The 23753-nt window shown below is 33.1% G+C and overlaps 2 protein-coding genes across 2 annotated transcripts; both read right to left on the bottom strand.

Annotated features, from left to right (window-relative positions):
- Positions 1-206: 206 nt before the first annotated feature.
- LOC125073607 (integrator complex subunit 8) lies at positions 207-7272 on the bottom strand. Its single transcript, XM_047684501.1, has 9 exons — positions 7140-7272; positions 6722-6928; positions 6548-6645; positions 5617-5747; positions 3727-5317; positions 3132-3294; positions 2362-2710; positions 1708-1951; positions 207-779 (listed from the first exon to the last, which is right to left on the bottom strand). The coding sequence occupies exons 1-9, from the start codon at positions 7255-7257 to the stop codon at positions 540-542; spliced, it is 3141 nt and encodes a 1046-aa protein (XP_047540457.1). The 5' UTR covers positions 7258-7272; the 3' UTR covers positions 207-539.
- Positions 7273-12806: 5534 nt separating this feature from the next.
- Positions 12807-20131, bottom strand: LOC125074927 (lipopolysaccharide-induced tumor necrosis factor-alpha factor-like). The gene is made up of 3 exons (XM_047686412.1): positions 19854-20131; positions 15743-16031; positions 12807-14440 (listed from the first exon to the last, which is right to left on the bottom strand). Exons 1-3 carry the CDS (start codon positions 19864-19866, stop codon positions 14335-14337), a joined length of 408 nt encoding a protein of 135 aa, XP_047542368.1. The 5' UTR covers positions 19867-20131; the 3' UTR covers positions 12807-14334.
- Between the last annotated feature and the right edge of the window lie 3622 nt (positions 20132-23753).

The raw sequence follows: 23753 nt of genomic DNA, 5'->3' as shown, positions 1-23753 counted from the left end.
GGAATTCCAAAATTCCTTCTTTAGTGGGTATCTTCTTAAGAAAACTACCCTATTCACCCAATTTTATGTCCCTAACATTAATAGTTTACGCTCGGTGATGATGAGTCAGTCAGTCAGGATATTTTATTTTATAAGCATAGATAAAAAAGTAATTAAAACCAATGTAAAAACTTTATTGATTAATTATTCTTCATATATTGCTCTAGTCATAGAACAAAATTGGTTCTAAAAAATATTTTTACAATTTAAATATTTAAGATATTGCTTTAACGACATACACAATTTTTTGTTTTATTAATTAAATCTTATTGCCTATTTGAAAAGTAATTAAATCGATTACTTAATTTGATGTGGAAAATGCATCGAGTCGAAGGTATTTTTAATGTCTTTCCTTTGTAAATATTTCAATACTGTGACATTACAAATACTTATGATTTTTTAATAGATTTCGTCGTTTACAATAATTCCAATCGTCCACCACATCAAGACCTCCCGATCCAAAAGGAATATTAAATAATCACGAAGCCTCGGATACGCATTCAAGCAACATATTGGTTGGTGAGTGCACGAAGCAGCCTCGCGCGTCGTATAGCCGCCGCTTCTCTCTGTATGTCTTCACTGTTGTTCGCGTTAAGTTCCAACGCCCCGGCGGCCTTGACCGCTCGCGCGCGTCTCCCGCCCTCCCCGCGCCGCGCGTGCAGCGCCACCGCCACCTCGAGGAGAGTACCGTCCCAGAGACAGCCGTAGTATCCGTCCATCGCGTCGGCAGCGTTGCCGGTCTTTAAAACAATTAAAAAAATGTAATATAAGGTAAGAGAAAGGTCAACAAAAGATGGATAGGTAAAATTCTACGTATAAATTTGCTACGTAAAAATCTCACAATTTACCACCTTAACGAAGTGCGGATCGAAGCTTACGGCGGAGTATTTCGGAGCAATTTAAGGAGGATAGGTACCCACACTCATCGTATATTTTACCATCCATAGTCAATACATAGTATTGGTGTGTTCCAGTTTGAAGGGCGAGCGAACTAATATAATTACAGGCATAAGGGTCGTAACAACTTAGTTCTTAAGGTTGGTGGCACATTACCGATGTAAGGAAAGCTTAAAATTTCCTACCGCACCAATTGACGGTCTATGGACAGCGGTGACCAGTTATCACCAGTTGGCCCATTGGCCCGCTCGCCTACCAATTTAATAAAAAAAAGAAACAAGCCGGCAGTTGTTATTCCAAAATATACAGAACTACATATACAAACACTGAAACACGCTTATTACCATTGATTGGCATTTTATCAACTGAATATAGCTTAGATTATTTATATTTATTTCGCACTAAGAAAGAACTATAACAATCGAGCCACCTTTATTAGTGTGCGTGTACTTAGCGGCCACTATTTTTTTCGACGTGATCTCCGCTTTGACAGTCCAGCTAAATATATAAATAATCAAAGGAAAATAGCTATTTTGTATGAAAATGTGTTCCCAAAAGTTCTGTCGTCTTTAATGCGTATAAGCACTCGATATTACATGTCATGTTACACGAATGAATACTTAATCTAGTGAACGCTTATTTTGGGCAAGCGAAAAAATGATCAGGCAGCTACGAGCAACTGATCAGCTGCAAGCGTGTAACCTAAAAAATGTCAGAATACGGCAGCCTTTAAATGCGAATCAACGGCGATGGACGTAACCGAGGCGCTACCTTCTCGGCGAGGCACTTGAAGGCCGTGGTGTAGTCGGGGTCGTCGGGCAGCTGGCAGAGCGCGGCGGCCTGCGTGGGCGCGCCGAGCGCCTGGCAGCAGCGCGCCGCGCGCCGCGCCAGCCCGCCCTCGTCGGGCGCGCGCTTGGCGAAGTGCCACGTGGCGGCCGCCAGCGCGCACAGGTAGCGCCGCAGCGCCGCCGCCCAGCGCGCGCCCGCCATCTCCACGTCGCCGTACAGCCGCAGCCTGCCACAACACTACTTCTATCTCTATGCAAAACGATTATGTCGAACTGACCGACAGGTTCTATAACTATTTATCGCGCGAAACGGTCTGTAGGAATAGCTAGATCTATTTATTTTGTCGAGGTAGGGGGACGTATTTTCAGGTCATACGACTCAAAAAAAATAATGTGTAAAAACTTTTGTATACTAAAAATATTACTACATATTTCTAAAAAAAATTGTCGTCTTTACGAACTGGCAAATGGAGCACTTTAGAAATAGCGTATCTGTAGATTACCGAGACGTTCGAATATAGAAATGTGCCTCTTTTTCCACAATCAATAATCAATTTAGAAACATTTTATTTATCTAAAATTGATGAATAAAAAAACAAATGTCAATAATGCAGTGATAATATTTAAGGCCACCTACCATGACGTATTGTACGGATAAAGTTTCAGGCTTCTTTCCAGTAATTCGGTTAGAGATTCCAAAACATGTTTAATGTTGTAATTATTAATATTCGAGATGTTCGATGGCCAGAGGTTGGTGTACTCTACAACCAGCTCAAGTGAACTATCGTCAATGAGAAGGTTATGTATCCTCGCTAGCAGAGACATCATAACACTGACGGCTAATGGCTCTCGGAGAGTGGCCAAGAATGCGTTGAAAGCGTTTCTTGCTTCAGCTGCTGTGTTTGGAGCGTCCCGAGAGTGGGATGGCATCCCACCAGCCGTACGCTTAACAGGAGCGTTGGAGCCGTTGCTATATATTGCCAGAGCTGAAACAGTAAGGGTTCAAACACGTTTAAATAATTTTGTATTATCAACATTAAAATAATTTTAAATATCTTACTTATTAACATAGTGTAATATTTAAGTCGAAACGGCGTTTGGCTAGAACACGTGAATCCTAACAAAAATTTCAGGTTTGAACCCGGGTAAGCTTCACTGAATTTTCATGTGATTAAATTTGTTTACATCGTGATAGTGAGATCAGCCATTAAGGAAAACATAGAGAGGAAACCTATATTTGTCAGATGAAATTTTACCATGTTTAGCCACCAACCAAAGCTGAAGCAATGTGGTGCGAATTCTTTCTCCGAGATTAAGCTGTAGATGTAAAAAGTAAACTGCTGTACATGTGAAACATTACCATGTTGCTAATGCAGCCTAATTTAGATGTTGAACTATAAACATTACCATAATCCCATAGAGCTCTAGGGAATTTTCGAGTCGCTTTTCCCCTTTGTAGTTCGAAGCAAGCGGCACATAATGCAGCGGCCGCTTCACCGGGTCCATTGGCTACACTCGCGCCTTCCCACTCGCACGCATTTACCAAGCAAATCCAGCACGATTCGATCACCTGTTGAAAATTATTATTAAAAAGTTTTTGTCACTAATATAACTTTACATGGTTATTTTTTTTTAGCATTAGCAGCCTGTAAATTTTCCCAGTGTTGGGCTAAAGGCCTCCTCTCCTTTTGAGGAGAAGGTTTGGAGCATATTCCACCACGCTGCTCCAATGCGGGTTGGCGGAATACACATGTGGCAGAATTTCGTTGAAATTAGACACATGCAGGTTTCCTCACAATGTTTTCCTTCACCGCCGAGCACGAGATGAATTATAAACACAAATTAAGCACATGAAAATTCAGTGGTGCCTGCCTGGGTTTGAACCCGAAATCATTGGTTAAGATGCACGCGTTCTAACCACTGGGCCATCTCGGCTCTCACATGGTTATACATTTATATTACATGGTTATTAAAAGTATAAAATTAAGTATAAAATACTTACTTGAGGACGCGGTATTATGTTATCACCTGAAGTTGCTGCCGCTATACAAGCTTTGCATTTATTTGCCAGAACTGTCAAATTTATGCGATGATGCGGCCATTCACTTAATACAACATTAACTTGAAGCAATAGCACTTCCCATGCTAGTTGACGACAAAGTCGATACAATGTGGGATCTGAGCCACCACCTAATTGACTCCTAGCTTCTCCCTCTAACACTGAGAGAAGCGACAGGGCTGTCCGTGCACATCCCGCTTCAACGCGTGCTCTGGCCGCACCGGAAATAACATAACCGAAATCTTGTAGAAATCCCCGCGGTAATGCTACTAATGCATTGCTTAAACTACCCGGAGGTTTCCAAGATGGGCTTAATTTCCATAGAGGAGATGATGGGGCCATCATAGCCAATTTCACTAAACACATGCGAACGTCGTCAGCCGTTGAAGCTTCAATGAGACGCTTTTTTAATCTACCCATCTCCAATTCCGGTACACTCTTAAACTCAAAGTCTGGTGTTTCCCAATCGTCGGTAAGTAATTCACGCGGAATCTCAATGTTATCATCATCGCTGTTATTAGGATCACTCAATATTTCATTTAGATGTTCATCCGATATTAGTTTCCTTCTTATTGTCTCGGCGGCTTCCCCAACATATTTTTTCAAATACTCATCTATTCTATCAATGGGTATTTTGCATTGAGACATAGCCAGATGAAGAAGGAATATTTGTAGATTTTTCCAATCACTTTCAGACAAATCTGACATTAATACTGGCGATAGTGCCCAAAATAGTAAATCTAAAAATTTAAGTCCCAAAGTTTTAAATTTATTTAAAAAGTCCGGGTGGGTTGAAGGTATGCCCCCTTCCAAAGCATACCTTACAGCATTTAGTGCTGCAACTCTGTTTAAGAGATCTCTTGCAACGGTAAAGGCTCCACTTGATGCAGAACCTTGAATATCCAATTCAACAACCTCCCTGTGAACCATTGGTATTTCTCTTGATAGATTATCAGCCTGCAAAATTGCTATGATTCCAGTGTAGTGGTTGGCTATTGATTCTTGCAATTTCTGCAAGAGTGTTGGTTCTTCATTTAAAACTTCATAGCCCAAGTTTAGAGCTCTTATGTATCCTAAAATATCATCTTTAGCCATACTTGCATAATAAAATTCACCCCATGGCATAGCTTTATTTTGTCCATAGCCAAAATTATATATTTCTTTTTCTAAAAGATTTGAATTTTCTCTGCAACCGAGAATATGTTGTTTTGCTAAATCATGTTGACCATAAAAGAAATAGTTGTAGCATAGATCGAAATGTATCTGCATAGCTAATTCATATTGACTTATAACATTATCACCAGCATTCCAATTATGGTTCATATCATTAGAATCTTCAGTGAGGTGAATAAAGGCTTCCATGACAGGAACTTTGATTTTTTTAGCTTCTCTTTTTCCCAGTGTTGTGTCATAAAAGGACAATATGCTATCTAAATACTTAATACTCTGCATTCGTGATGCCTCACACATACGTAATATTTTTTCAAAGTGTTGGTTCATAGGACTGTAGCTATTGTCACCTTGGAGACCAGGCCTATACAGACAAAAGTATGATAAATAAATTAATACAAAAAAAATGTCATGTATGTAGTATGCCCTCTTAGTGAGTACTCTTAAATATTTATTATATTCTATTTTTTAATATTTGTTGTTAAAGTAGCAAAAGAAATACATTATCTGTGAAAATTTCAAGTGTCTAACTATAAAGATTCATAAGGTACAGCCTGGCGACATATAGACGATCAGCCTTGTCTTAGTAATAGGGTCCATTTTATCTTTTGGGTATGGAACCTTAAAAAATAACTTAAAAGAATGTGATAAATTTTTACTTACATGTGAACAAAAGACATTTTCAATGATTTAGAATGTAGCGTAGCTTTAACTGGAAATCTTAATACCCATCTATGATACAAAGTTAGGGCAAACTGAACTTGAGGTTTTTGTAGTAGCTCTGGGGAAATCTCCTGGAAATAAAAAAAAATATAATAATTTCCATAGTATAATGTCGTATGGCATCCTACTCTGGGGTAATGCAGCTGACATTAATACTATTTTTGTACTGCAGAAGAGGGCTATTCGTGCAATTTATAACCTGGGCCCAAAAGATTTGTTAAGAGGTAAATTTAAAGAAATTAAAATAATGTCTGTCGCTTCTCAATTTGTTTTTGATAATGTTATGTATGTACGCAAAAACATAAATGATTTTCCCAGAAATTGTGACATACATTCTGTTAACACTAGGAACAAGAATAAACTTGTTACTCCAAGTACCCAATTACACAGGGTTAGTAACTCTTTTTTGGGGCAATGTATACGTTTTTACAACAGGATCCCAGAAAACGTTCAAAATTATTCAATTATAAAATTTAAAAGAATCGTTAAAGAGCATTTGTGTGCTAAAGGATATTACAACATTAATGACTTTTTAGTTGACTGCACACCTTGGGAATGAAATGATCGCCTCCAGGCTGTTTCAAATAACTAAAATATAATTTTCATTGTACATGGAAAATGGTTAAAAAAAAAATAAAAAAATATATCCCGCTGAGTTTCTTTCGCCGGTTCTTCTCAGGTCTGAGGTGCTAAATTCCGAACCGGTGGTAGATTTTTGACAATCAATAAGCAAGTGTATACACTTCCATATTGAATAAAGATTTTTGACTTTGACTATTTCGTAAATCACTCCACCACGTTAAATATGAATTATTACTATAATTCAAATATTAAGGAGGATGTAGACAATTCAATAAAATTGCCTTCTTACCTGAGGTGGTACCGCAAAAGCAGTATCAGTAGCCATGTAGACCAGATCTTGCATTAGTTGTTGTTGGGTTTGTGGAGGTAGTTTTGTTTCAAATATATCTAGGATAAAAATTAAAATCACATGTAAATTTTTTTTATTCAAGGAACAAATGACATTAAACTGTTTTGGAGGTACCTAAATTCCAGTTAAGAGTTGCTGCCACTTTCAATGCAAGAATTTTCAAAGCCAGTTGTTTGCGGGTAAACTGGAGAGTTGGTGGTGTAACGGAGGGAGGGCTTTGAGGAGCATCCACATCCACTACTCTCTCACTTGTTGGTTTTGAGTTTGCATTTTTTGTATCCACTGTTAAGAACTCTTCAATTAATTCACACGCTGATGGCTCTGTTTGGATGAACAAAAACATTCAAATGTACAATACAAAAATAATAAATATAAAGATTGAATAGAAAAACCCTACAAACGTCACAGTGTTTGAAAACTATATCTACAAAGTTAATTTTACCAAACAAAATTATTTTATATGCAATATTTTTTATGCTACTGAGTTGTAGAATTGTTCTGCAAAGACTATAAATAAGAATAAACGTCTAACCTGGGTTGGGTTTACTTAAGTGTGTCTTCAACAAGTTCTGATCTAATAAAAATTCAAACCACAACACTGTGTCTGGAGATATAGGCACAGTGCCGGGCCGTAACAAATCTACATCCATTTTACTCTCATGAAAATTTCAATACTAAGTATTATTTCTTGTACTAAGTATAATATTTAGTGTTCTTTATTAATATGTTTTTTTTTTTCTGAAACCAATACTTTTTGTCTAAACATTAATCGCTAATAACTATTTTTTTTATAAATTCTTATGTCAACTGTCATCCTTACTTAGTATATAGGTAAGGTAAATGTCAAATGTCGTATTTTGGCTAATGACATTTATTTTTACAATTATGTCCTCGTAGCCAGGCAAATGTGTAGTACCATACAGCCGCTGTTTTACGACTCAAGCAATAATAATCTTTTATTAGATATTTTTATTTTCGGCGAAAATATTAGTTTTATTTTAATTTTTCTAAAACTGGTGATCCGCAAAGGCCACATGATGGTTAGTGGTCAACATCGGTCATATCAATGACTATGAAATCTTAACCATTCTTTAAACAGCTAATGCGCCACCAATCTTGAGAAGTAATATGTTATATCTTTGTCCTTGTAGTTGCACTGCCAGTCTGCCATATTTAACCTTTAAACTGGATCACAACTATACTATATTATATCAATATTGAATAATATTTATATAATATAGTAGTATTGTAATAATACTCGTTACAATATTGCTGTTTGGTGTTAAAATGTGTGATTAGTGGGTATTACATATCCAGACTTACACAAAGCCACCAACTACTACGTTACTATATTAACTGGGTCAAGCTAAATTAACATGTTTGATCACAAAATAGTGCCACACACACCAATATATCCAACGGTAGCGTTCTGATGGTTTTGAGCGTTTAAAATTTAACATTCGACAAAAACCAATGAAATAGCCGTTAAAAAAAACGCTAAGTTTAGCTTTTCCTACGTTAAGTTATAGAAATTTTAAAGAAATTATAAATCAGGTCGATAAAAGTCTGAGTCTGATGTTTTTAGTCAAATACAATTTAAGTTATAATGCTGACTTAAGATTGCTCTGCTCGATTATTGTATACAATTGTCGTCGAGAATACATCGATTATATTTGTCAAGTGTCGTATTTTTACCACGAGATCACAAGTTAAATTGCAAACATATATGAAAGATAGACACATGAATTAGTATGTTGACGTAGGTCTACATCTTTAAAACGTCTATTGAAATAAAAATAGCCTAGATTTTGCTTAAATCTTGATTCATAAAAATCTCATATAATATACCTACATAGTTAGTTCTATTGAAAATTAGCGATTAGACCATGGTTAGCAATATTTGATCCATACTCTTATCTAAGTAGGTAGGTACTCGATAACTGTTATGTATCGGCCTGTGGTGTCTTATCTTGTTATTGACAAATAGTAAGTGAAGCGGCCAATTGTAGACATTATAGTTCACATTCAAATAAAAAAAGAAAATCAGTAAAATAAATATTATACAATAAACCTCCGAAAATATGTTGTAAGATTTGAAAACATACGGGAATTATAAGTGTTGTTTTAGTCTATCGTGACATTTACTTCCAACACAAAATTACATAAGTAAGTTGCAATGTTTTTATTATACAATATTTTTTTTAAAAAAACTTATTTTGTATATTGTATTTTTTTGAATATGATAAATAAAGTTTAATCAATTTTCAATAGTTCAATCTAAAATATAGTTCCTGTTCATTTACCTGCAGTTACCTACTGCCGAAATTATAATTTTGGTAATTTCGTAACCAAACAAAGTTCATGTTTTGAAAGCATTTTGAATGTAAATCATTTATAAACTAATTTATAAATAATTTTGTTTGGATGAGCTAATCATTCTGTTCTGTTAAGTTATAAGCAACGCTATCATACTTATGTTGTAGGCATTTCATTGAAGTAAGTATGTAATGGTTTAAATTAATACTTTGAAGACATAACAGTTCTCTCAGCACAGACGTAATGAGTTGAATGACTAGGAGAGAATCTTGTAGTATGAAATAATAAAATCTAGTTACAGTACATACGTCAATACATGTATTTTATTAGGTAATCTAATAGCTTGGTAGCATCAATTAGAATTTTATATGCGATGAATGCATAATCCACCAACCCGCATTGGAGCGGCGTAGTGAAACATCCTCCTTACTTTCTCCCCAAAGGGAGAGAAAGTCTTAGCCACATGTTGAAAGTATAGCCTATTCATATCATAGGAGAAGTAAATTCAAATAAACAACTTTGACATTCGATCAATGCGATATCATTGGTCGAAATAAATAATCTATGGTATTCATTATGGATTCGTGAAAAAATTGCGTTTTTACTGTCGGGGAAGTTGTCATCGTATAGCGGAGCTATTAGTGGATCGCATGGAAGATATAAATTTAAAGTATGTTTATCTTTACTCCTTCGATTGGAATAGGCTATTGATGACAGACGGGTCACCTGATAAGTGGTTCCTCTACGCATAGGAATTGAAAAGATAAAGTTTTATTAAATTATTATTTATACAGATAATTTTGTCAGCCGTTTTGTTCCTCTTGGCTGTCAATATAATAGCTCATTGTAGGCCTTCCAAATAAGAGTTATGCAAACGGTTAATAAAAACCATTGATAGATCGACATAATAGCTGAAGAGTGAGTTTTACCCACACATACAGAATTGTCATGTCCAAGGACTATCAGTAGGTAAATATAATTGTCGGTTGTGTGAAATGTTTAAGTGACTTTAATAATAATTTAACTTTCAGTGGATAACAATTCATACGAGCAAATAGCTCAGAACAATGAGGTTTGTATTGAGATGGACTTGTTACGGGTCGGGTCGGAACCTGTGGGCATGCGATGTCCATACTGCCAAGAAGATGTTATGACTAAAGCTGACTATAGGAGTACCACAAAGACTCATATCCTCGCTCTAGTGTTAGGTTTATTATTTTGGTAAGTTTATTAACCTACTTTTATTTTTCTTGTCATATTACAAAAACATTATATCATTTAACACGAGATCTTGAATAATAATAATAATTTAATCAATAGGATTTATATGGATTGCAATTTGTCATCGTAACTTTAAAAGAAAAATTATAGTGGATATAGTACTTATGTGGAATCGTGTTATATTTTGAATGAATATATATACATCAATAATTGTTTATAGTGTAAAATGTAGCAGAGCTATTATATACTTGGAAACTGATGTTCTAGGATATGGAAAACTATATGATTTTATACATACCGTAGAAATTATACCATAAGCGCAATTTAGTGTATTATATTCATATATAAGCTCAAATTGAATACTAGATGTCGCGTTTTAGTCTGTGTAACGAACTCGAAGTTTTAACATTTATTAATATATCGTTACGAGTTTTGAATACATTTATGAGTTATCGTCTTGTTTAGCTAGTAATAACACGATACTTATAGTGATTATTAAAAGAGACTTCCGGGATACACCGATTCTAAATAGCCTTTTGGCTTATTGTCAAATATTATATATTATTTCTACTAATTAATATTTATAATATAATTTAATGTATATTTATATAACAATTTATATTGCATAGAATTTCAAATCGACAATAATTATCAACAATAATGATAGTGTTAAAGTAATGAAATTTCTAATATAATGTAGTTGTCATAAAGTACGCTACGTAAATACTGTTTTAATTAGTGACTCTATTCATCGATGTTCTAATGCGACATCTCGTTAATGTCCGTCGTTATGTGCAAAAGGTCTCATTTAAAAATTACTGTAATTTTTAATTTACTTCAAAAAATTAAAATTGGTTATCAAATCAATTGTATTGTTTCTAAATATATTTTTGCTATAGAGGTTTTGACAGAGGTCGCAATATGAAGCTTGTACTAATAAAACAGTAGAAAATAATCAGTTCTTATGGTATTCCGTAAAGTAGTAAACTTTTATTGAATACCTTTTACAGTGATCACTTTGTCGTGATATTGTGTGAGGTGACAATTCTCGGATGTATAATACTGGTAGGTGGGTGTGTATAACACTTGTGAAATATTTACCGTCTCTATGTTTGGTATTAGGTTGGTTTAAAATAACATTTTGTTTTTTTTTCTGTTCCAACGGTCATAGCTTTCATAACGGACTTGGTCTTAACGCTTAAAATCCCAAAATATATTAGGTATAATAATATCGATTAGCGAAATATCCTATTAGATGTTGTCCTTGATGGGCTTTTATTCAGGATCTTATATCTGTTTCTTAGAATGTCATGTATTCATCGAAATGGTTCTTTTTTTATTTATTATATTGTTTTTTTAAAGAATATATTGAAAGTAATATTATATTTCTTATAAGTTCTTTAACGCGTCTTGCAGTAGAGTGATCTTGCAGAAATCACGTAAGGAAAAAGCGTTATCCCCCTCCAGGCGACCTTTCCTTCTATTTCTTTCTATTATATAAACATTTTTTTTGTCGTTTTTTTAATTCATACGCAATTTTTTAATAAAAAATTGATTTCGTCATTCATTTGTTATTATTATTGTCAAATGTTGTTGATTTATTTCATTGTCTTTTATTTAATACATAATTTCTACTCTACTAAAGCAACTTCGTTCGAAATGGGTATTTTCCACGACACCTATTTTTTAATATCATAAATCCAATGACATACGTTTGATCTTAGAAAAATTATTATGAAGTTTGATTCATTATTATTATTATAATTACGTATCTAAGTTTCATCCGAAAATCGTTCTAGTTTCCGTAAAGTTTCTACAACAACGGTAGAATAAAAAAATTCCGGTGAAATCATACAATGACAACTGTCTTAATTATTTCGTTATCTAGCCATTCATTTATTTTGCCCCGGACTCCACTAAATACTGTTACACAGATTGGGAATAACGACTAGTTTAAGAGTTATCTGAACAAACCCTAACATATACTACATATATTTGTTTAAAAACGAAATAGATATAAACAAGGTAATTGCTCACATGTTGGAATTTTTGTTGTACCCGAGATATATTTCTGCAAAGGTTAATTATTGAATAAGAAAAAATAAGTTTTTTTTTTTAAATATTTGATGTCACGGATGACAATTGAAATAACTTGAACTAAAATTGAATGTCTAAGACCGATGTAATTTAACGGTATTCTATCGGAAAGGTACCGCTGGAAGAATTACTATCTGTATTAAATAATTATTATATGATAACTACAACTAGTTACTACTAAGGGGTAGATCGTCATAAAAATGTAGCTATATCGTCCCTTGGTGTTCAAGCTTGCTTGGTTTGGCCAATGAAGGGCGATAGACAGACAGACAGAGTTACTGGCACATTAATAATATTAGTAATGATTAAATGGATATTATTTTCTTTATAGGTGGTTGTGTTGCTGCATACTACCATATGTTATAAAACGATGGAAGAACGTGGAACATTATTGTCCCAACTGTCGTCGGTTTTTAGGTGTATACACAAGAAATTCACTATTATAAATTGATTTTAAGTATTTAAAAAATATCCCTATTTATAGCTGTATTCTGTATTCTTCTGTTATTATTAATTAATAAGTAAAAATAAATCCTATAAATGATAATACATTATTTTTTATTAATCGATTTTTATTAAAATAATTCATTTGCTTAATTAAATTATAATTAAAAAAAAATTAACAATATTTTTTTATTATAATAATAGCACAATGTTTGTCCAGAGATTATGTATTCAAGACGTTATTGTATAACGAAATTCAGTATTTGAGAAAAGTAGCACAGACCCTTTCTGAAGATCTTTCTAATTAATATCGCTGTCTTTGTTTAATCTTATCAATAATTGCGACAAAGCTTTGGAACATGCATGTAAGGCAAGTGTTACCATAAAATCGAATAAACTTTCGATTTTCCGGGAATATTCGAGGTGCACAAATTTAAATTTCACTATTTCACAATAATTGGTATAATACGGTTTAAAACAGTTAATTAAAAATCTATATTATATTTTTAATTTAATTTATGGAAATTTCATTTAGTTAATAGTTGAGCTATTCTGTACGATCAAACTTAGAAATCACAGCAGAAAAAGTGTAATTTTGGAAAGTGAAATGCAAAATAATTATTTAATTTAAAGGATACATGCATTCAAATATACATATACTTTTTCCTAAGTGTAATATGAATGTAACTCGCACAGAATAGCACTGCTTATATATTATATTTATATAAAATTTATCACAGAAGTTTTTTTTAGTTTCTTTTTTCGTTCAGGCATAGTTATAAGCTTTAGCTAAATAAAAAATTAACAATTAATACAATTTTATTTCATTCCAATATTACTTCTGAGGCGAAAAAAAAGCGAGGTATTTTATTAGGTTATAATTATAGTCCCTGTTTTGTAATCATAAATAAATACGAATTGATATAATAAAAATATATTACACTATGGAGCAAAATTATTTATATTTATTCGACTATCATAATATATATTATATTCTCTTACTATTATAAAATTGAACACCGGTTACACCAAAAATAATATAATGAGCGTGACATTTTAAGTTAGACAATGTGTTTTTTTTTCTATCCAATGTCAAATAAGTGTTGGCAGAAAGAGGCATCGGTGTAAAACTATTCAGCCAGTATACAATTTTAATTAGAAATTAAGGTCGTGTATATAACATTAAGATCTTTATTGTTCTTAATTTTCTAATAAAGAGATTATACATTTCAGTTTCAAGAAAATTCTTAATAATAAAAAATATATAATCTAAATAAAATTAAAAATAATTAAATTCGAGCGAACGTTTGTTAAACAAATAAGGAGAATTTGATTTTATTAGATAGAGACATGAAACCTAAACACCAATCTACACACAACCTTTCGATTCATATTTTTCAATCAAGTTCTATTGTAATTATATAAAAAAAAATCCTTACTTACTTACTTATTTTATAAAAAAAAACATAATTCCGTAGATGCTTAGAAATGTTATCATAAAATAAAAAATTGCATTTAAAAATACTATTTTTCAAAGTACCAAACCGAGTCGAGCGAGATAAATACCCTGTAGAGGTTAATTTTAAACTTGATCTACTTATTTAATGGACCTTAAGTACGCTTACAATTACCTAGATCAAGAATATTGATTACGAAGGAACGTGGGTGCCTATAAAGGCTCTGCATTGAGGACAGTAATGATTCGCTGTTTTACAGGACTTGATGCAATACGGAACCAAGCAGCCACAGCAGCATCTGTAATAAAAGAACGTAGATAAAAATTAATTATTAATTAATTAATTATTTATTAATAAATACAGCGTCAACTTTAGTACTGAAAATTTATAATATATTTTTTTAATTTTTCTCTTGCAATGTAATCTGATTTATTAACAATTCCTTTTATTTAAATCAACTATTATCAGTCATTTGTAAATAAAAAGATTTAATTGTTTATCTCTACAGATTTCATAAATGATAAGAAATTGCATTTTTTTTGATAAATATGATGAATTAAAGGAGCTAGATCAGAGAACTGTTTTTATAATATATATATTTATTCCATTGCCTTTTTTGCATATATGTACGGCGAGCCGTTCGTAGTATCTTTTATTTACGCGAATGGTTTTATTTTTTGCGCTATACGTACTGCAATTTGTGTGAAAAAATAAATATTGCATTGCATGTCGGAAGAATTCTCATTCCAAAGCTACCTCTTTTACTTTCACTAATAATCGTCATGATGGTCTTGTAAAATAACATTACCAAGGTACATTAATATAACCGAAGTGGGGAAAGAAATGTGTAGGTATATTTGAATCTTTATTTACTTTTAGTAGTATAAAAAGTCTTTACTTTCTGTCCGATTAGTAGCAAATTTTTTTAGGCCTGCTTTCTAAACATTTGATTTCAATCTAAAAATTCAGATTGTGATGCTGCTGGGCAATAATATGCAGGCACATTAAAAACATTCGATTTTGAATCGGTTTTCACGACTTTTTTCATAATTTCTTATGAGAGAGAGTTTAAAATGTATTCATAACTTATTCTGTTGTAGTATAGATTTATTTACAAGTACCACTCTGACTACGTGATGTATGAAATGAGAATTCGTTTAGGTACTATTGAATCATATGTCTTAAAATTGTTCACAGAAAAACATATATGCATAATATATCTATACTAATATTATAAAGTGTTTGTTTGGTTGAACGCGCTAATATCGGGAAAGACTTGTCCGAATTGAAAAATAATTTCAGTGTTAGACCATTTATTGAGGGAAAAATGTCTAAGTGCTTATTTACAAATTATTTATTCATTCTCAGTATTTTAGATAATATAATATAAGTCTATTAAATCGTATAGTGGTTTATCTCAGAATACACGTTTAAGGAAGGAGAGCGCTCAGGTCTTAGATACTCTATGTCCTTGGTATTCCTGACAACATATATGCTTAATTTTGTAGTTAAATCATAAAAGCGTAAAATACAAACAAAATCACTTTGCTATTTATAATATTAGTTATGATAACGCCCAATAATAAATTAAAAGACTTACCCGGCAATAACACAAAGAGCTGCAGATACGATATGCGTTCGATTGTTTGATACGTATTCTACCCTTGTCACTATTGACTTATTGCACGTAGGGCACACTGTACCGGTAGGTCCTGGACCCATTTTGATTGAAGCAGTGTTCGTTCTGGGGGCAGATGTAACCACAAGTGTGCGGGGGTTATCCGTGACCGGTGGTGGCGGAGATGGTGCGTTTGCATAGTAAGATGGCGGCGGCGCAGGATGAGGTGGCATCTGTTCGTACGGCGGTGGTAGGCCCATTTTATTTTCCACTGGAAAAAACAACAATTTCTATTGAATCTTCCTTGTTATGTAACTAATTATAATTATTTTCTAAGTGCTAATGTATATGTAATTTACTTAATCATCTAGGAAGAACTGTAGGTTTATATCATTAACATTTTCAAAAAAGTAAACATTGCTCACAATACGTACATTAAGCTGTAATTAGACAAAAAAAGAAAACAAACACCCAAAGGGATAAAAGTTAACGCAAATAGTATTTTTTACTTGCTGATAATCAATTAAACCAATAAAAAACGTTTAAAATTAATAAGTTATTAATAGTCTCAAATAATTTGAAATTTGAATGTCAGTGAATGGAATCTCTATCGATAAAAAAGTTTAAACAAGCGAAATCTGATGACAAATTGTTGACATACAAAACAAAATTCATGATAACAATAAATTTGAATGCCTATTTAAAATTAATGGTTCTAACGAGAACAGTATTATGATATGTGGAAGGATCCACCTGTAAATCTAGCTGAATTCAATATTGTTGAAACCAACCCAATCAGTATAAAGGACTATACTGAATAATCGTTGGATAGATGAGAAAAAAATTTAAAACATATGGAAATCAAATTTTTTTGAAGCTGGTTAATAATTGATTAGTACTGTATTTCTTTATTTTTTTATTAACGCCTAGTTTTAAAAGCAGATTTTACCATCTAATCTTATGTCGTGTGTAATAGAAAAAGAAGCGAATTTGAGAGAATTACATATAATTCTACTACAAATGTTTATACATAAATACGAAAATATATATTCGATCTACTAAAAATCATGTGATATGGGAATAATTAAATAATAGATAAAAGTCATTGTTTAATTCTTTGATTAAATGCTTCGCGTGAAGGTTTTCCTTGTGGCCTCTGTTTAATTTATTCCAATGACTACTTCTACTGTTTTCAGACATGATATAGATTAATTATATATTTACTCGGTGGTAGGTCTTTGTTAAAGCCGGCCTGAGTAGGTACCATACACTCATCAGATATTCCACCGCCAAACAGCAATATTTAGTATTGTTGTGTTTCGGTTTAAAGGGCGAGTGATTTAGTGTAACTACGGGCATAAGAGATATGATATTAGTTCCTAAGTTTGGGGACAAATGGTTAATATTTCTTATAGGGATAATGTCTATGAAGGTAATCTTACCATCAGCTGGCTCATTTGCTAGCCTAAATAAAAAAGGAACTTAATCATCAGGTTCCAGTTATTATGAAGTATTACGTAATTATTACGTACCCGTCATAAGCCGATGCATTGAATGCACATGTGATGTTTGATTTGCGGAACAATACGCTTGTTAAATTCTTATAACATTATCAGATAAAAGAATATTAAGTCAATACAAAATTGCTTTATGGTTTTAAAACACACATCAAAATATACAAAAGAAGAAAAGCTACTAATTGCTAAGATGAGGATCGCTTTCACAGATATTTTTAAATACAAGACATGACAGATGTATTTAAGGAGTACCAGTAAGTTCCTGGCCTTCTAACCATTCGAGGAGGTTACGCTACGTATTAACAGATAGATTAGGTTAGGTTAGATTTTATTTATTTATTTATAAAACCTAGTCTACATTAGCGCATTCACCGAATTTATTTTTTGGTGCGGTGGCGTTAATCCGTAAGTAGCAATTAATCTTTACATACTTATCGCACGTCCTTTAGGTGTAACCATTTCTTATTTTGTTATACTTAATTATTAATTTTTGTATTTTTTTTTGTAGAAGGGAAATGTCTATACATTTATTCCATCACGTGGCTCCAATGCGAGTGGGTTCAATTCAATCCAATTCACAAGATGGATAGGCCTGATTTTCATCCCAAACTTGCAGGTTTTCATCCCACTCATCGTGATGTTTTCTTTCAACGCCGAGCATGAGATGCATAAATTAAACATATGCAAATTCAGTGGTGATTGCTCTGATTAAAACCTGAGATCCTTATTGAGATACGGGTGTTCTAACGACTTGGTTATCTCAGCTCTATTATTTATTATAAAAAGTTAAATTAATAGATTGTTTTTAATATTAAGTTAGGAGCAATTTGGCCTCCCGAGGGTAAGTCGTCCCTCTACATGTAAAATTTGGCATTTTAAGTATAATCATATGTTATTATATCATGGTGATATAATAGCCCATCCTTCCCCCAATTTCTAATTATATAAGAATAAAGAACATTGAGAACTTAAATAAGAATATACGAATCAAAATAAAAAACAGATACGACACAAATAATATTCACGTGGCATGGTAACTAGTATGCAAGTAGCATTTCCCTATTGAATCACATTGTTGCTCCCCTAAGTAAAATATGAACCAGCCTTCCTGTCACCAGGGGATGCGATAAGACGTATAAAGATCGTACTTTACCCTAAGGTTCAAGTGTTGTAAATGAAATCGACTGGATAGTAAAACTGAAGTGGAATGCATTCCTCTTTTGCAATGAAATAACGAATGATGGACCCTACGATACATATTATAAGAATTAAGGCTTAAGTTTATTAATATAACTGTAGCAAGTTCTTATTAACCCAACATTTTATCATGTGATCGAATCTAATCTGAAGAGGTTTACGTATTGATCAGATAAATAATTCCGACAAATCACTATCGGTAACGCTATATCAACATTATATATTAATACTTATTCAAAAAGGCGATCTAATTTTGGCGGGTTTCTAGTATTTATTTTTAAATAGAAAACTGACACTGAAAACTTTTATTTATAAAAAGTAATTCCAAGATTCGGTCAGTAAGTAGCGATCTTAATTATGGTTATTCGTTATTGTGTTTTATTTTAATTTATTGTTGTCGATTGTGATGCTCTCTGGATAAAATAAGGTGAAGGCAAATCTGATCAGATGCCAAAGGCACGGACAACACGTCCGTACAGATTTGTTTACAAAACAAATGGCAATTTGATTGGATGTGAAATTTACTATATCATTTTACTAAATAGATTATAACGTTCATCTGAATTACTAAAATTTGTTAAAAAATCTTACACATTGTACCTACGCGCAGTTATGTCGAAACAACGATTAAAATTTGCACGAATTATTCAGGCCGTATCTAAACCAAGGTTTATGAAAACGGAAAGCGTTAAAGCAGAGTTAAATTAATATTGACATTGGTTTTTGACGTTGATTCTCTTTTTAATAATACGGATTGTTCTCAATAAACTATATTTGATTATAATTGCTCATTTCCTGATCCAGTTATGTTGTGTTTAAGTTTTGCTTTCAGTATGGCTTGCTTATACTTACATATTAATCACTTATATCTTTGACTAACTGACTAGTAACTTCAGAAATTACACGAGTGAAATCGTGTCGTGTAATTAGTTACTTAAGTGTTGTTTTTAATTGTTATTTTACTATGAAACTTATTTTTTTTTTTAAATGATCTTTGTTCATTTCGGTTTCATTAGTCATTTGGTTTAAGAATTTGAATCGATTTTCTAGGTTAGGTTAACCGTTATAAAAATTGTTGTAAATTCCAACGATAAATATTTAGGAAATTAGGTCGTCGAAATCTTCAAAACTACGCAAAGCAAAGCAATTTACGTCAAGCTAATTTTTTTTTTCTGGTTACGAAAGAATTATTTACTTACTATAAATTATATACTCACAGTACATAATAAAATAATCTTTGTATATTTTGAACTTAATGTATAAATATGGATTATTATAATTTAGGTTGATAAGATAGAAAAGATCACAATTACAAAATACGAAGGATTAAAGTAAAAAGAACGTTTATTTATTTATTGCTTTACTTGGTGTTTACTTACTTGTGGCGTCCATTATGATGAAATAACCTTTGCACTGATTTCTTAATATTACAGCTGACGCACTCACTTTTACTAGAACTTATGTTATATATGGTTGAAGTTTTAATATTTGCTCCTTCAAGATGATTAAACGTTTAATAAAACTTTAATGTTCAATTTCTCTGTGTATCTATCGTTCCTATCTTCCGTGTGTGGCACTTTGTGGAAAACTTGTTTACTTGATGACGCTAGTCGCGATTAAAGAGTGAATGCACTCCGGCCTCCGCAGCCCGCGGCGTGCGGCTATTGCCAGACTAGTGCGGGAAAGAGAACCTTCGCACGTGCGATAGAGACGCCAGACAAGCGCCTGCGTCACTCAATCCCTTTCTACTCGCCTCAGCATACCTCCCAATTATATAGTCAATTAATAAACAATGCTCAATCCGATTTGCAAATGTCACAACTAAGCTAATTTAGCATCCGCCATATTAGTGCTGCCTACAGGCATTCTAATGAGTAGCGAATCGCATTGATGGTCGGTAAACTCAGTCTCTTTTGCGAATTACTATGTCCAAATCTGAATTTATTGTTATCAAAATAGCACAACAATGATATCTATAAATATTTTAGTTCTTACAATGACTTGCATACAAATTATAAGAATCATTGAGGACCACACGCGTTACAAGCGAACAAAAAATAAAAACAGTTTTTATTTTTATATATAAAAAGGAAAACGACATAACATAAAAACAACAAATGATAATTTTAATGTATTTGTTCTATTTATTTGTAGGGTCTGTGTCGATTATTGAAAGATATATAAGACTGAAGCTTGTACCAAAGTCCGCGAGATGAATTACAAACTCAAATTGAGATCACTTCGCTTTTAAATTTACTGGACCATCTTAGCTTAATGAATAATAACCTAAAAGTAAATCATTAGTCAACCTACATGTAACACTTGATAAAACATATATCACTGAGGTAGTATTATATGTATCGATGATTATGATTTCCAGTCGCCGAATCGAACACGGCGGCTCAACTCAAGGGTGACTAGCCAACTACGCTGGTCATATCAAAGTGCACAAGATGTGTGTTCACAAACAATGGTCTCATAATTAGATGGAAAGCATATCCAATACGATCAGAAAGCATTCAGGCGCAAGAGTAACGACTTATCATGCTTTTCGAGGCTGGGGGTTTAAACATTTCTAACTTCCAGTTTCCGGGATTCTTAGATTTTTAGTGCTTGTATTTATCTGCTCACAAGATCAACGAGATAGTTGTAAATTTGTATTTAATTGAATACATTTTTTAATTTAAAAAAATAGTAACTATTGGTATGTTACCGTAGATTTGATTAATATATTTTATATCTATTGTTATCTTTTGGGTTCTTCCTAGCAGAGCTAAGCCAGTCGGGGTAAGGGGCTCGAGAATTATCTTCCCCGGCCTTTTCCTCACCGGTAGACATGGTTACTGCTTCGGAATTCCGTCCCATCCATTCCTTCTCATGTTATCTTTTATTTTTTGAAAATGTGTAAATGGCGTTAAGTTTTTCGTACCCTACGTTTTAGCTGCTTCCAACATGTTGGCAGCGTCCTACTTTACTAAAATTGAATGGAACTATAACCTTGGCCTTATAAGATGTTATTCGAAGGCACGTAGCACACTACTCCTCTGAATCTTTAGACATATATGTGGTGCAAGTACCGATTACTGTTGTTGTCGGTTAAACGCGTCCATTTTGTTTTGGTTCACCATTGAAAGAGTATCGTTTCTTTAGTCGAACGATCCATAGTGAAAGACTAGATGACACTCGGATAGGCCAAGTTTGACAAATATTTCGATAAATATCTTCTCAGACGAAAAACATAATAAAAATAATACAAAAACAATTACAGATATTTGGCCGATTATGCCATATTAACAGCAGATATATGTAGCTATAATATTAACTGTGGAGTGGTAGGAATATATCATATTACTAAAAAATAGTTTAATTGTCCATGCCTAAATCTCATCAGGTTTTTAATTAGATACATATAATATTCAACATTACGCCAGAAGGCTATATAGCAATCAAATCATTATATAGTGTAAATATTACCAAGACTAAGAACTCAATAGTTATACACAAATACACGTAGCTTATTGTAGGTTTCTTATACATAAAATCAAAGTGTAATCTAATCATGCGTACATTAAATTGAAATAAGCACAACTCCTTCTTGTTTTAATAATACTTAAGATAATATCCACAATTTAGCTCCTTCATTTTACAGAAGAGGTCTGTCCGGTCTTTTAAACTTTGAGCTCGCTGTTGAAAGGGCAATAAACTTAGTATCACTACAATATTGATCATTGGTAGACTTTGTGATAGTCACTGTAATCACCGAATCAATATATATATATATATATATATATTCGTATATTGGTATCTATATCTTTCAATAATAAAATTACGCAGATACTTTTAGATATGTCAATGTTTATAATATTACAAATACACTAGCTGGTGCCTGCGACTCCGTTTGCGTATATGTATATGTTTGACATGTGTCTGTCATGCATATGATCATAGTTCCCAAATAAATAAACCGATTATGTTTTAATTTTTTTGGTTTGATACATTACTCAGTATTTGAGAGTGTTTAAGATTGTGTGTTAGAGTGTTCTTCGCCATGTTCTTTAAAAATCGGTTTAGCAATTCAAAAGTTATAATTTAATCTTGTAAATAGTTATCGTGTATTTATCTAAATACTATCTGAAAGAAAATAAAAGGTGAAAGAAGTCATTACAATCACATTATCTTATAATACTCGTAGAAAATATTATTAGTTACAGTAATGCCACGATACATACTATGTGTTGCCGATGTACGTTGTGCCGTCGAGGATTAATGTATAGACTTTTCTGAAGTTGCTAATACGCGACAGAGCCACATAAAGTTGGAAACTAGACACGTTTAAACGTAAATGAAAAGTTTTTTGCAATGACCCTCTCATTGCGGGTCATAAACATAGAGTCACCTGCGCCACCCTGTTAAAATCTCTGCTTGTAACTAGTCACTTTTAATCTGGTGCCGTTACAAAGCCTTGATGGGCTTTTTGGTGCTTTTCTAAGAAGGTTTATTATAGGTACGCCGACTGAATCTTATGAGAATAACAATGTTTATTGCAGCGGCTTGTTTGTACTGCTGATATTCGGTTTGCTATAGTGTATTCATCCCAAATTATAAGGTCATCGTAAACATTGCAAAACCTTGGCTTGGCTTGGTCGCTGTTTGTTGAAATATCTCGGTAAGGTCGAAGTTAATCAGGATCTTAATCGTGCTTCACGTTCTAAGCACTGTAGACTGTTGTCTGGCCTCTTTGAAAGCTCTAGCGATAAAATATATGTTTCGCATTCGGCAGTTAGACGCGCCTCGTGTTCTTCAGGAGTTCCGCGAAATTTACATTATATTCTTACTTACATACCCACTTTCTGAGAGATTAAGCTAGAGTCTCTGTTGGTGCAGGTTTTGGATTCACGCGATAATACGTGACTTTCGTTATCGACAGTTAGATGCGCTTCGCGTTCTTCGTGAGACTCCTAAAAACGAGCGTTTACTGTCTAAACTTTGAGAATTTAATCGAGATTAGTTACCAGTTGAAGTCTGGTGCTACGATCCGCGGATAAGCGTGCCTGGTGTTGTTGAGTATTCTCATGAGCCCGAGAGGCAACTGTCTGAAAACGCGGTGAATTCAATTGCAATTCACGCTGAGCCTAGGTTTCTTCAGTGTGCAATTCAGCCTGACACTCTGTGGGTGCAGCAACTTTCCCCTCATAATCTTCTTCAGATTCTTGTGATCTAGTTAGTCTCATTATTTTAGGTTTTATGATATATTGGGATACGTTTGATTACTTGATGGC

This window comes from Vanessa atalanta, chromosome 2, assembly GCF_905147765.1.
Source record: "Vanessa atalanta chromosome 2, ilVanAtal1.2, whole genome shotgun sequence".
NCBI classification, from domain to species: domain Eukaryota; kingdom Metazoa; phylum Arthropoda; class Insecta; order Lepidoptera; family Nymphalidae; genus Vanessa; species Vanessa atalanta.
This window is presented reverse-complemented; position numbering and strand designations above follow the sequence as displayed.